We start from the raw sequence: 14,541 nt of genomic DNA, 5'->3' as shown, positions 1-14,541 counted from the left end.
CATAATCAAATCAAGTGTTTTTCTCCGATCAGGCTTCTTTATACCCCTCTTCTCTGTTAGGCTGACGATGCTTTACATAACTGCACACACAGAACGTTACAAAACCTTAGGCTGAAATGAAACCAACAGGAAGGACTCTGGTTCCAGAATAGTTTCAAACATCAAGCTCCAAGTGTCTTAAAGAAGCTCCCTATACCACAGGGTAGATATTTCCTTGTTGAAATGGCCGCAAACCACCAACTCTAAAATAGGCCCAGCCTCACCGTAGCCATGGTGCACGTGATGAGAATATGCCATACCACCCCTGGCCAGGAGTATGTTACTATATTCTAACCTAGTGTAGATCAGATAAAAAAAATGAATGAACAGTCCTTTGTGACTTTCTAGCCCGGGTTACTTCAGTGCTCAGTTCTGATCCAATTTAGGGTTTCTTCCAGATGTCTACTAAGGTCTTTCTACATGTTTAAATCTTGTTTATTTATTTTTTTAATCATTTCGGGAGGATTTGGGACAAATTTAGGACATGGAATTTATATCCTTAGGGTGTTGTGTTGATAAACTGTATTCCAGTTTTCAAGTAAACCTCAGTGGGCACCTTTTTCAGGCAACAAGGTTTATTCATAGACATGAAGAATTACAATCATGGGCAGGGGAGGTAGGAACCGAAACATCAACCGAGACCGTAAAAACACTTACTTGTATGAAGAGCTCTTACAGGGTGAAAAAAAAAACATACGTTACATTATATGTGTATTTGTGTGCACACGTGTAAACTTTGAAGCTGTAATTGAGATGTTTGTGTGTGCGATTGATGGTGCGACTGGGTTGCAGGATGGTGGTCCCTCCCTGGCTGGTAAACCCGAACAGGAAGAGCAGACCCCCTATTAGCGGGGCCAAATCAGAGGGATCTCCAAGGCCGACAGGGAGAGGAAAGAGAGATGTATAAAAACAAATCAAAAGGAAAGGAGGGTGCTAAGTTTAAAAATATAACTATCATTGCTGTTTGTGACATTTTTCTATTATAACTTGTGATGCACTGTTGCATATCAGACTAATTAAACTAGACTAGACAGGTGTTCCTGCCTGTGTCCCAATACTAAACGGCTGTGTGTGTGTGTGTGTGTGTGTGTGTGTGTGTGTGTGCTAGTGAGAGTGCATTATAGGGCTCACAGGGCTAAGAGTATCTGAGCGAAGCAGCTCTCTGTGGCAGAACGCTCTCGCTCTCTCTCTCTCTCTCCCTCTCCACCTCTCTAATTACGCCGACCGAGCCGGCTCTGCCCTTACCCACAATCTGTGGAGGCATGAAATAAATACATGCTCTCCAACAATAAACAAGTGCCTTTTCAAACGACAGCACCTCCTCATGCTCACCCCCACTGCCATCTCTCCAGGCTTTCATAATGCTTTTACTTGGAGCATGTAGGCACATACTGCAGAGGATATGCTGTACATGTTATAGGGCAGAGAATGCAGCTGTGCACAGAGGTTGATCTCAATGGATCTAGCATCAAAAGCCATCTTTGCCATACAGTGCCCCCCCAGACATATTTCATAGAGGTGGCCAGATGGGGCCACAGAAAATCACACCAAAACCAAAAGCCATAACTGAATTTCAGGAATTCTATTATGCTGTTGTAGTATATAGGACAGTTAAAAGCTAAATTACTGCTACCAATCTTCCTCCATAATCCCATTCAAGTTTCATACCTTATTATTTTTAATATTCAAATTATATTTCAATTTCTAATGCTCAAATTTAGCCTATAATTAATATTGACTATGCACATATACACTGTATAGCCTACATGGGCTTATGCATTGCCAATGCAATTATCAGCATGTGGTTGTTATTGTTGCATTGTGCCCTCAGGTTGCTCGTGTTCAAGTGATATCTCATTTGGACCTTGCATAATCTGCACTGATTACTACATCTTTATTTATTTTTCTTTTGTTGATGGAAATCCCCCCAAAAAGTCTATACATTGCTTATTAAATGGTCAGGTGTGGTGATCTCAGTGGGTGCATAGCTTTAAGATAGCAAGATTGTGATTTAGAAAACGTTCTTGTTCATCAGATGTGACAAAAGCATTTTATTCTCACCTGCATGTAAGGCCAAGGCGAGGAGGGCGAGATTTGCTAACGTTAGCCAATGCATTTATAAAAAACGGTGGTCGCTTTAAACACGTGACCGCTGTGGAAGTTTTAATGTAATGGTCGCAGTTTAAAACCTTTTAATCACATAGTTAATGTTGCAAAATGGAAATAGTTTATTTTGGGCAACAAAAATACTTAGGGTTAGGAAAACATCAGGGTTATTTTTATTTTTTTTTTAAAGTGACTGTTGACTTATGGTTTCCACATGGGGACATGAACCCCAGTGAACGTCCTGTTTGTTTGAGCCATCCTCCACCCCAACCTGCCTTAGCACTCCTATACCTCGTTATCTTACCTCGGACATACCATCCCGATGAATACGGTCTGAATTTTAAAAAGGGTAAGCAGAGGCCAAGATATCTTTATTTTAGTCCCTTCTATGACAATAACACTCAATAATGCAACTCAATAGTGTATTTCATTACACTACCCCTATCTCCTTTGCGAATGCCCACCTCTTTTAAACCCAACACCTCATTCTGTTATTTGGTTATTTTAAACTTTGGAAGGCATTATACAACTGTTTTCACAGGCTGTGTAGTACTTAATTTGAGTACTCTTCATGTGAAGATCTGTGGAGTGCCCTTTTAATTTTGCAGCATCTTGCACCGTCACACATGCATGAACAGGTGGTATAAGGCTTTAGTTACACTCTCTCTATACATCTGTGGGATAATGGTTGCTTTTCCCACACATTCTCACGTCTCCATCTCCCACTGGTCTGGGTGGTTACGGATTCCCTAATGCATCTTTTATGCTGGCCACAATAGTGATGACAGGGTTACCATATTCCCCCTACACCAGCTTGGCCTGCTTTGATTTACTTCTTCAGGGTTTTGAGCATCAGGAATGACTTATAGCAATGTCTTGGTTCCTGGAGATAAAAAAAGATGAAGGTGTATGCATTGCATAGGCTGGTTAATTTGGTGACATATTTCAGTACAAACCTTACATGTACAACACTGCCACCATGCGGAAGGCAGGAAAACCACTGCCAGACAATTCATGATTACAACATATCAGCAGATTACTGCATACCTGAGACATTTTTTCCCCAGTTTGTGCCATTGCTCGTGTAGAGTCTTAGAAATAGATGGTTGAAATACATTTATTAAATATAAAACACTCTTTTTTGCAGTGCAGTAACGATAATACAAAATATTTGGAAGATTAACAGTTGCAGTGCTCTGGTTATCAATGTGTACATCATAATTAAAAATGCATTTTCCTGAAATAGTTTCAAACAAGGTACAAAAGACTAAAAACATACCAAATAGCTAAAATTAAACCTAAATCATTTGTCCAATTTTGAAATATGTATAAGATGAAATCAAAATATGCTATGGTAACATATAACACATTTTGTTAGTCAGCAAAATTAAATGCACTGTGCAACCCAGTCACAAAAATAACAAGCAAGTTTCTTAAATCAACAGGTGTCCAATTCCTATTTTACAAGTGTTAGCCACAAGACAGAAAGTAAATATGTGAAAAGCAGAAGTGCAGCATGTGACAGTGTTGGCACCAAATGGTTTTTAATAATGCTTGCCTCTCAAGCTAGAAAGAAACAGCCGAGGGGACTTCTAGAAATACTAAACGGCCAATAAATGAAGCTCCCAAGGTATGTGTAAAAAAGAAATAGAAATAAAACATTGGTATAAATAGGAAAATAAATACTCTTACTATGCTGTACATAGTTTACTAGTGAATGTAGTGTGGACTAAAACCAGGTGTTTTAGCTGTGATTGTTATCTAGTGGATGATACAGACACAGCCAATGGGTTTTAATGCACTGTCTAGTGTTGAAACTCATTAAAGAAAGCGGCTGATTTCAGTGCAGAGCCATCAGATAAAGCATTCTTTGGTTCACTGAAATACTGAAATGGAGCCCCTTAGGTCAAAAACACTGCTTTTTCTGCAGTGTGCACATGACTGAACATGGATTGTTATAAGGCACAAGCCTGTTATCCATGTTTACAAGTCAGTGTCCATGTTTATCCATGATATTGCCATGCCACAGACATTAACAACCTACATAAACAGGCTACTTCTGTCAGAGGTGGTAGTTGTGTGTATGTCTGACACAGAACTGACAATTCATTTCTTTTGCATATACTTAAGCACTGAGATGTTTACTATGCAAATGTTTATTCTAATGCTGTATAAAAATGTACATGGGTTATTCTTTTGCATTAGGCACACTGATCAACTGATCAGTGCCTCAACTAGCTCTCTATAGTCCTCAAAACAGGGAGAAGTCCAAAGAACTTCACGTGACATTTAAATGCAATCCAATCCAACTAAACCAAAAACTATGGCCTTAAATTGCCATAAAATTATACCGCTCTGTTACGATCTCACCAAAAACTGAACACTACAGCACTACTTCATAAAAGGTAGTATTTACTTCTAGTGGATTGCATGACATTATCAGGTGTTTCTATTACTTCTTCCAGTCCATAACTAGTCAAGACAACTGAACAGGAATGCAGTGTGTATTCAATCTTTCAACAAAAGGGCACCTAATAGATAAAGTGAAATATACACCTAATCCATGCATTAATAGATACAATTTGAAATCCCTCAAGTTAAATTTGTGGTTCTTATGTCCATGTTCATCTTAACTAAGGCTACATAGCACAGTATAAAAGGCACCTCTCTGGGTCTCTTTAGTGTATTAGCTCAAAGAAAACCTCATCTGCATAAAGGAGGTACTGAAATGTCAAGTACATTTGTTGGTAGGTCTTTGGTCTGGTGGACAACGTGCTGATATTGGAACAGGAACAAAGAGAGGGAAATGGAGCCCCAGTATAAACCGGACTGATTCATCCAAACTGTTGAAAATCAGGTTCACAAACTGCAAGTTAAAGTATTGGTCAAGTTGCTGTACTTCACAAATAGAGAGGAACACTGATTTGTGATGGAATTTCTATAGAAAAAAGGTCCCCAGGATTATCACTAAAGAACCTTGGCCTAAAAAACAAAAATCCATACTGAGTCCTTTCATTACTGCTGTACATGTACAAAGTAGACCAAAGCAGTTTCACTTCCTCCTTATGTTGTATGCCTTTGAGGTGAGGTTGTATCCCTTAAAGCTGGAATATGACATCATGTGCCACGAAGGGCTGCAAATGTGAACATTTTCATTTAAAATAAAGACTACGCCAGGTCATTGTGTTGCTCCCCTCTGGTTAATGTACCATTGAGCAATACTGTTCTGTACAGTCTTTGGTTGAAATAAAAACCTTCATACCCCCAGTCCTATGGTGGCACATGTGTGACTATCCCTGCCTTGAGCCCGAGTGCTGGCTCTGATCCTGCGACTATTCTGGTCCATTCTGCTACAGTAAATATTTTTAGCCCAGAGAACCTGGTCCAGTAATTACCGGCTCCTTTGGCTCAGTCGGTGCATCTCAGTTTCCTGCACACTACTGAGGCAGAAAGTAAACTGAGTTCAAGGCTGCCAGGGCTTCCTGTCCTTGCCTTTCTGATCAGGAATGTGTTTGTAGCGACATTTGTCCCCAAAATGGCAGCCGGTGGTTCTCCAGAAGTAACACTCGTCTCCGTTCACTGGGCCATGTCGCCGAGGTCTGGGCAGAGAGGAAGATGACACAAATAGAGACAAAAGACAGAGAAAGCACATTAGGTATACAAGCAAATAAAAGTGCAGTCCTTTTGTATGATTTCAGTGACCAAGAGTTTCTAAAGTGAGGCTGAAGTGCTTCTTACCCAGCAGCTGCCCCTGCCTGCTGTGTAACAGGGAGACAGGGCTTAAGTGGAAAGGGAAGGACCCTCTGAGTGCGACGGTCAGGATAGCGCACCACTAAACGTGTGTTCTCAATACAATAACCCTGTGAGAGGAAGCATATACACAACTCCAAGTCTGTAACAATGTTCTTCAAACATCAGACACAATATTGAAAGAGGGGAACCAAATAAGTTCTCACATTTAGTTTTTCCATGGCCCGAGCTGCCATGTTTGCATTCTTGAAGTTGACAAAGGCGCAGAATCTCTCATGCAGAACACGGATACTATCGATCTCACCATACCTACAATACACACACAGACACACAGACACACACGTTTGCTGAAATGTCTTTCCAATTATTGAATTATGAATAGGATGTTTCAACTCATGAATTAGGTTAGTATATCCTATAATATTGTACTGGGCAAGGGTCATACACTTTAAAAAGGTCCCATAGGTGTTTCTCAGTTAGCTGAGTGGTCACATTTCCCACCCACAGAGATGGACAAGGGCTTCTGAAGGAAATACAAAGAGAAAGAAAGAATGTGACTGAAAGAAATAAAATCACACTTCAGACACATAATTTGTTGAAACCTCTCCAAAAAATACTAAAGGTGTGATAACCTATAAAGACAAAGGAGTGAAAGAAATTAATTTAGCCACAAGAACCCTTCCGACCCTAAGCTTTGATTGGACAAACAAATGGTCACCTACCCAGGTTGCGCAACTAATGGATCTTGGCTCCCAGCTGCGAAACAAAAAAAGCTTAATCAATAGAAAAATAACGCTGTAGGATTTTAACATATAGCCTATTACTGCTTACATTACTGCTCTCCAGTGTTACATAGAGACAATGCAAGCTGTTTATTTTATAAAATACAGTATGTACATGTGATCATACCCCTGACAGCATCAGAACAAGACGCCAGAACAGCCTGCACAGTTGAAAATCTCTCCAGCAGTAGGACACTTTGCATTTCTTCAAAACCAAACTCCTGAGGAAAGAATAGAAAAACATTAATAACCAGTCATGAACATAGAACAAAGGAATTCAATTTCAAATCAAGATAACTCATTTAAAAACAAAATGTTGCTTCTAAAAAAGGAAAATTCAAAAGAAGCAGCAGCTCTGGTTATTTACAGCTGCCTGGCTTACAGGAAACACCTTTGCAACTTTGTTTGGGGTTGTATTTACCATTAACTGCAGCACTTTGCAGTTAAAGAGGTCATTGACAGCCTCCTCACAGTCTTTGTCGAGTTTCAGCACCTGCTCCATGGCCTTCTCTGCCTCACTGTACCGCTACAAAACACGCAAAGACCCACACATATTAGTTGGTAAAGGCTAATCTTATTACACTATACAGTAGTGTGTAGCTATTCAGCAGATATTTCTTTGATTTTATATATATATATATATATATATATATATATATATATATATATATATATATATATATATATATATATATATATATATATATATATATATATATATATATATACACACACACACACACACACACACACACACACCTTCATGCCCATGAGAGCACTGCCCTTGCGGAAGTGCCCTTTGGGCCAGTCTGGGTCCAGCTGAATGGAGCGTTCAGCATCTGCCAGGGCCTGAGGGTACTGCTCCAAGCAGTAATAGCAATAGGAACGATTCCCAAAGAACCTACAGGACGTAATTTAATGTAAAAGGAATACGTTACATGTTTCTAAAATGTATGTACTCCCTTTGTCATAAACTAGTCATGACCTCAGATGATGTACCTGTAATCCTTTGGATCACATTTGATGGCTTCTGTAAACATACTGACAGCTTGTGCATACTGCCCCTCTTGCACCAGCTTAATGCCTTTTTCTGCAAGAAGGAAAAAATGCTTGTAAATAATTATCAGGTGATTCGGCAGCCCAAGGCCTCAACTCACCTCAGTGCTGCATGCTGACATGCTTGCATGCTTGGCTCTTTTTAAAGAGGCGCTCATAAGTTTATGAACCCATGCTTAAGTTGACTAAAAAAAAAAATTTACAAAAGATGATTTTTTTTCATTCCTCTTTTTAGTCAACTTTAGCATGGGTTCATAAACTTATGAGCGCCTCTGTAAAAACAGCCGAAGCCTTCAAGGAAATTATTGAGTACACATTTCCTTTGTGCAAGCATGTCAGCATGCAGCACTGAGGTGAGTTGAGGCCACCACTGTTTATATTATAAGGCTGGTAAGCTACCCTGCTATGCAAAAAACATGTCTTACCTGTCAGTGACGCGCTTTTCTTAGTCGTGGTGTCAGTTCCATTTGTCTGTAAGAATTTTTTTTTTTTTATCAGTTCATATTCACAGCTGTGAAAATGTACTTTATCACCACGTTCTGAACATCTTCAACAGAAGTGCTTTAATTTGCCTTTTCAAATTGGATGCACACAATATGCATAAATACTATAAACTGCTGACAAAAGAATACATATGTAGATATATTGTTTTTTTAAACAGCAGAAACAATAAAAACACAACTTTTAAGTGTTTTAGTTCAAGTTTGTTTGTGTAAGAGTCCACTTTTCCACACATCAGACTTTGGAACTTACTGCTGCCACAACAAAAATAGTGCACATGAGTTTTTGCTATAACTTCTTATCTTGCATTATCTATCAGCATTGACTCACCTCTCTCCTGGCCTCATTCTCCTTGTTTTCTTTGGACTTGCGACTTGATCCTTTTGGTTTGATATGGCTAGCAGCATTAGCAACAAAGGCACTGCTCACATCCCACTCTGGCTCCTGTGGGACACAGAAAGTCAGACACTGGTGTTCAATCGGGTGCCATCCAGGCAAGCCAACAAGCATGCAGGCTTTTTATATCAAACACATACTACCTCCAACTGATTCGCTGACTTTAACTTGAGATGTGGCAATTATTGGTCATATTTTTATGGTGGTGTTTGGCTGGAGTTAAAACCTGCATACTCTTCAGAATCAATGGCTTATAATTAAAAATGATAGCAACAGAAAATTCATACATGCATCATACTCAAGTTTATTTTCCCTACCTCTTCAGTGGATCTGGCTTGGTTTTTCAGATGTCCTTTGATTCCTGAAGGAGCGGCGACGTGGTTGTGTGAGGCAGCTAAGTTTGCCTCCTTTTTCTCCTCTTTTTGCACTCCTTGTTTCTCCTCTTCATCACCAACGTCTGCTTCTGATTCGCTCTCATCAAGTTCAGACTCTGCACCTCCATCCTCGTCTTCATCATCCTAATGTGAAGGACCATATAAATATCCAGTTAATTACAGTAAAGGCACATGTTGAGTGCATTCCTAAAAGGAATAATGTGATTATTACCCGTTCAGCACTCTCATTTTGCTTAACCAGCTCTTGCTTCTTACGTTTTCGTCGCCGCTGAAACAGATGCAGTACTCAACACATCAGAAAATGCATGACTTTACCCATCACACCTAGCATCATAGACTTTACTTTAAGGGGTTCAAGGATTTGTGTGCTCACCTTCCTCTTGGCTTTACGTCGCTCTGCCCTCCGTCTGACCTTCTCCTCCTCACTCAAATCCTCCTCTCCATTTAATGCATCCTAAACGCACACACACAGTTGAACGTTGCACATTTTACCTTCACGTTTGCTGTCCTGACTCCTGACAATGCCCTGTCAGTCTGACACCATTTGTTTACCTGAGACAAAATGGCATCTTCACTTGGGTCAGGGGTTGCGGCATCACAGTCCATCTGCTCCTCCTGCTCCTGGACAGGGGGGCCTGTTGGGAAATACACAGCACATCAACTCCTTAGAACCTGATAACACTGTCCTCATTTTTGTCAACGTTTAGGAACCAGATAGGTTGTCAATTGTATTGTATTAACACCAGTAAATATAGAGCTAGGTGACCGTAGGAGATATTCGCTGAATTTGACAAAAAGTGTATTGGATTAACATCACTTACTAGGCTATACCTTTAAGCACATTATGTTCTATCAGATAGTAACGATGTAGCCATCAGCTAGACATGCCTTAATACTAACATGTGATGTGATGCTTTGCAATAATGTCGCTCTGTAAAAGATGTAAGTGACTGTATATTTACACATCCACAAGCAGACAGCATAATCTTTGTAAATTCCTAATCTGACTGCCAAAAGATGGCAAATAAACATGTTCCTCCTTCCTCATTCACATTAAAGTCTAACCACATTGAGCTTTGATAACAAAATGTAAAACTCCACTTTGGTGGAGACAGGAAAGATGATGCAATGCTTTCTTTTTTAAAAAAAAAAAAAAAAAAAAAAAAAAGCCAGAAAAGCTCAACATGAGACAAGAATGCACTCAGTTTTTGATTCAAATGGTTTCTTTTTGGTCCTTAAGAGAGAGACGTTTGCTCAAACTTTTTCACTGCCACAGGCCCAACATGCAACACACAGCTGCCTCGGGCACTGCTGTTTGAGAACAGAGCTGATTTCGGCAGCAGACAAATGAAAAGACAAAAGGAAGAAAAACACTGGACCATGCAGATGTTCTGTGGTGTCAGATTTCCATTTGTTCAGCAAAGAGTTCCAGAGTAATTACAAATTTATACTTGGTCTGTGACTCATGTTGTGACTCAGGAGGCATTGATGTGAGTGATGGCAACTATCCTAGTACTGCTCAATACTGTTTTGCCATTTAAGCATACTACATTTCTTGTGGGGAAAAAGAAGACAAGCAGCCACTGGACTTCCTCATTCTGTATATTCTTTATGGTACTGGGGATCTGGTCAACATTTTAGACAGTGATGATAAATGTAACAAAAAGTCACTGCCTTAACCATCCTTCCATGTGCATTCCAGCACTTTTGTTTTTGCATCTGTAGCACCAAGTGTCATTGGCTTTGGTAAAGAGTCTACCATTCCATCATCACAAGAAGTTAATGTCTCGAAACATACACAGAAAGCAGAAGGAATTTTAGCTGTCCGTGTCTGGCTCACTACTCAAATGTCAAGAAACAAACTGCTAACGCGCAGCGCCATCCCCATTAGCTGAATCAGTTTTTTTGTTAAATTCTAACTATTATGGAATGTCCTCTTAACAAATAAAAGACCCAAGATCAGTGGACAAAAGCAACAAAAGTCTCTGTTTCTCCCCTTCAAGGAGACTGCTTAAAGGGGAACTATGCAGTTTTTAGCTTAATTTAACTTAACTGAACAGCTTCGGAGTCATTGCAATGGTTAGATTACTTTTTTCGGGTTGAATGGTGGCCGTCTCGCTTGCCCCTAGCGCCTGTGAATGGAAAAACCACCCTTGCAACTTTGGGCCAGCGGAACAGAGAAAGAGGAAAACGGCAGACTGACCGAGCGAGGAGTCAGACACGAGTAAACATCAGACCTGCGTTTTCAGAATGGCGAGAACTGAGACAAACAGAAGCCTGCAAATCCGATGCTGACCTGGGGTTCTTGCTGTTGCACTTGCAAGTATCTTTGATCAGAAACGTTATCTGCCACAGAGTTTCTTGTCAGCTTGATGTTGGCAAAGGCAAGTTGCTTCTGCTCTGACAGCGTTCTAAGGCCATTGTAGGAAAAAAGAATAATGTTACGGACCCGGGAGAGAAGGGTAATATTTTGAGATCGCACCCCCAACCGGCCCGTCAGACACCGCCTACCAAGAGCCTGGGTCTGTCTGAGGTTTCTTCCCAAGAGGGAGTTTTTCCTCGCCACTGTCGCACTGCTTGCTCTTGAGGGAATTACTGTAATTGTTGGGGCTTTGTAAATTATAGAGTGTGGTCTAGACCTACTCTATCTGTAAAGTGTCTCGAGATAACCTATGTTATGATTTGATACTATAAATAAAATTGAATTTAATTGAAAAACCTCAGTGGACATGGCTCCGTGCGTTCGCCGGTTTCTTTGAAAACAAATGCACTTGACCAGAGGGAGAAGATGGGAGGGGGGGGAGGGGAGGGGAAGAGTCGCCAACAAGTTTTTACGACAGCGTTGCCAAATATCTATTCCGAAGCTGTAGGTGGCGCTCCATAGAGAAACCTGCGAGCAAAAAGCGAAACTGCATAGCGCCCCTTTAAATTAGTGTTGAGTTGAAAGGCGAGCTCTTTCAACAGGAATGTAAATAAGTGTGTCATCATGGAATGGAGCTTTAACCTGGAAATCAGTTTCACGGTTTTATTTTCTTTACAGGGCATTACAGAGAGGGAGAGAGAAAGCGCATAGCCTTATCTTTAACATAATCACTAAATCAGGTGTCAGTGGTTTTAAGTGATTTTGTAAACTGACTCAGTGACTCACCTCGTTGTTTTGGATGGAGATGAGTCTTTACAAAGCTGACATGGCATGGACAGTTTGTGACATGACAGAGCTCTCTTCATCATAAAGAACCACCAAAACATTCAGTCTGCTCTCTGGTGTGACCCCTTAAATGTCTTTTACGTGAAAATGTGACATTTGAATACGCAGATTTAGGTTCACATTCATAGATTATATAATCACATAATTATATCATGAACATCAAGTGATGCTGAGCCGCCTCTAATGTGGCTTTATAACAGTTAACGTTAAGTCAGTAAACTAACTCGCTCTACAGCCTGCACTACATGGAAACCAAACACATACGGAGAAGCAAGAAGAGGAACATGACATAAGTGTGAGCACATAACATATAAAGACACATAACGTGATTCTCAACCATACTACTGTAAATGTTCCATTGCGCAAGTTCTGGGCTACAGGGCATTTGTCACTTATCTGAGGCATTGTTATCATACCAACATGCACCGTGGAATGTACTTTTAATCTGTAGTAGTTTAGGCCTTTTACGCACATCTCCTGCTATATAAGGCATACTTAGACTTGTAAGTTATGTTATTATTGGCGTCGTGAATGTAAAAGTTTGTGTAAAGTGTTTTAGATACGTTATTACAACAACTTTATGGCACCGACTGCGCAAACTTGGAAGTGGTGCAAGCAAGGGTGTAACTGGCAAGAGGGGAACTTTCATTGTTTAACCAAGAAGTACATTTGAACTTCACGACAAAGACAACTGGGGAATACTATTACAAATAAACGGTTTAATAAACCGTGTGTTAGATAATATCCACCGTTTCATTGTCACACGAGTTTCGTTAACGCTTACGGGATATATTTTTACTTGTGGTTGAGTTTAGAAAGTTTTGAAAAAGTGGGACGTTTCTTACCGCTCCCGAGTCCCAACAGCCTGCATATATCTCTGGTGAATTTCATGAGTGCAACCATCCAGCATTATCGTCTCAAATATCCCATAAAAAGTATTTAAACAATTGTTTTGGTCAGTATGAACACGTTTGTAACATTGGGACAATCGTTATCGAATCTGCGGGAATCTTTTGGTGGTTTAGTCCACTTCCTGAGCGTCAAACGTCGACGCTGGATCCACCCTGAGCGGCGTCTTAAAGAGACAGGACACCGTTATCGATTATTGAACGGTTTTGGTCTAATAATATATTATTCAATTATTAATTAACTTACTATATTATATAGTGAGTTAATAACATTGACTGTAAAATGAACAGTCTACGGTTAATACCAACAGATAATTACATTTATATATGCCTTGTTCTATCGCTAATTAAGAATGATAATAATATTAATAAAAAACAATAATATCATTATTAATTAAATTGATATACAGTTTATTGTCATAATATGATATTAATAATTGTGATACCAGATGTTTATTACAAGTGTAGCTGGGTGGCGAATTTGATGGAACACCCCCATCATATTTATTCTGGGTACCTACAGTATGTATTTTCTATTCTTTTATTTAATTCAAATATTCTGAACATATAAAAGAAATGTGCATATGTTTGTTTGTTTGTTTGCTGGCAGAAGGTTCATTTTCAGTTCAATATTTTAGCCACTAGGTGGCAATGTTGTGCGTCACGTAGCGGTGCCGTTTGGTTGCTCTTTAGACATCAGTGTGACAAGTGTGTGAAGCTGTCAAGGGGGTAGCAAAATTATGACTCCCACTATGGCCACGCCAAGACCCGCCCTACGAAGCAGCTCGATAGGTTGGGGTTAGGCATTTCACCTCGAGTGGTTAAGGTTAGGGTCAGGGGATTGGTCAGGGGATAGGACCTGTACATGTAAGCATGGACGCCTGGCCAATAGTAGTGTGTGAACGCTATTGAAGGGCGGGTCTTGGCGTGGCCATAGTGGGATTCGTAATATCGCAACCCCTTGCGATATTACTTACCCCCGTAAGCCTCTCTTCAGAACTCGAACCTCCTATGGCACCATTTTGATGCTACCAAACGCTCAGCCGGCGTTAGCATTCCCTTGACTGCCATTAATTTTGACGTCACTTGGACAGCGAATAACTTTACATCTGCAGCGTTTAAAGACTTTATTTGTCCATTGTTTATTTCTAAAGAAACACTACAATGTATAAAAGCTTCTATTACCTTGTATCTCACGTTATGGCTCCGTAGCAGACATGTTTGTAAAAATAGGCTAACGATTGTGTCACATAGTAGAGGAATTACTGTATAGTACAGGAGAAGCTCGCAGGCAGTTTCGACTTACATTAGCTGTTTAAATTTAATTATTAATGTTAACTAGCATTTTAGTTAGCAATAATTAGCCTGTGTCCATGTTATCTCCTTACATATACCTACGC

General features: G+C 40.0%; 1 protein-coding gene across 1 annotated transcript; it reads right to left on the bottom strand.

Annotated features, from left to right (window-relative positions):
• Window positions 1–3,246: 3,246 nt before the first annotated feature.
• On the bottom strand, window positions 3,247–13,273 carry zgc:123010 (stress-induced-phosphoprotein 1). Its single transcript, XM_028604282.1, has 16 exons — window positions 13,079–13,273; window positions 9,578–9,660; window positions 9,399–9,479; window positions 9,237–9,293; window positions 8,948–9,148; window positions 8,565–8,678; window positions 8,159–8,204; window positions 7,677–7,767; window positions 7,437–7,578; window positions 7,099–7,203; window positions 6,805–6,898; window positions 6,618–6,651; window positions 6,341–6,418; window positions 6,102–6,204; window positions 5,884–6,005; window positions 3,247–5,744 (listed from the first exon to the last, which is right to left on the bottom strand). Exons 1-16 carry the CDS (start codon window positions 13,134–13,136, stop codon window positions 5,609–5,611), a joined length of 1,545 nt encoding a protein of 514 aa, XP_028460083.1. The 5' UTR covers window positions 13,137–13,273; the 3' UTR covers window positions 3,247–5,608.
• Window positions 13,274–14,541: the final 1,268 nt, after the last annotated feature.

Source organism: Perca flavescens, chromosome 17 (genome assembly GCF_004354835.1).
Source record: "Perca flavescens isolate YP-PL-M2 chromosome 17, PFLA_1.0, whole genome shotgun sequence".
Classification (NCBI taxonomy): domain Eukaryota; kingdom Metazoa; phylum Chordata; class Actinopteri; order Perciformes; family Percidae; genus Perca; species Perca flavescens.
This window is presented reverse-complemented; position numbering and strand designations above follow the sequence as displayed.

What these genes read in the sequence shown, in the direction of transcription:
- zgc:123010 (XM_028604282.1), bottom strand. Translation starts at nt 13,136, where the DNA reads ATGGTTGCACTCATGAAATTCACCAGAGATATATGCAGGCTGTTGGGA. An exon ending in AAGATGCCATTTTGTCTCAG is followed by an intron (nt 9,480 to 9,577) that starts GTAAACAAATGG and finishes GTGTGCGTTTAG; the next exon opens with GATGCATTAAATGGAGAGGA. An exon ending in CAGGCAGGGGCAGCTGCTGG is followed by an intron (nt 5,745 to 5,883) that starts GTAAGAAGCACT and finishes CTCTCTGCCCAG; the next exon opens with ACCTCGGCGACATGGCCCAG.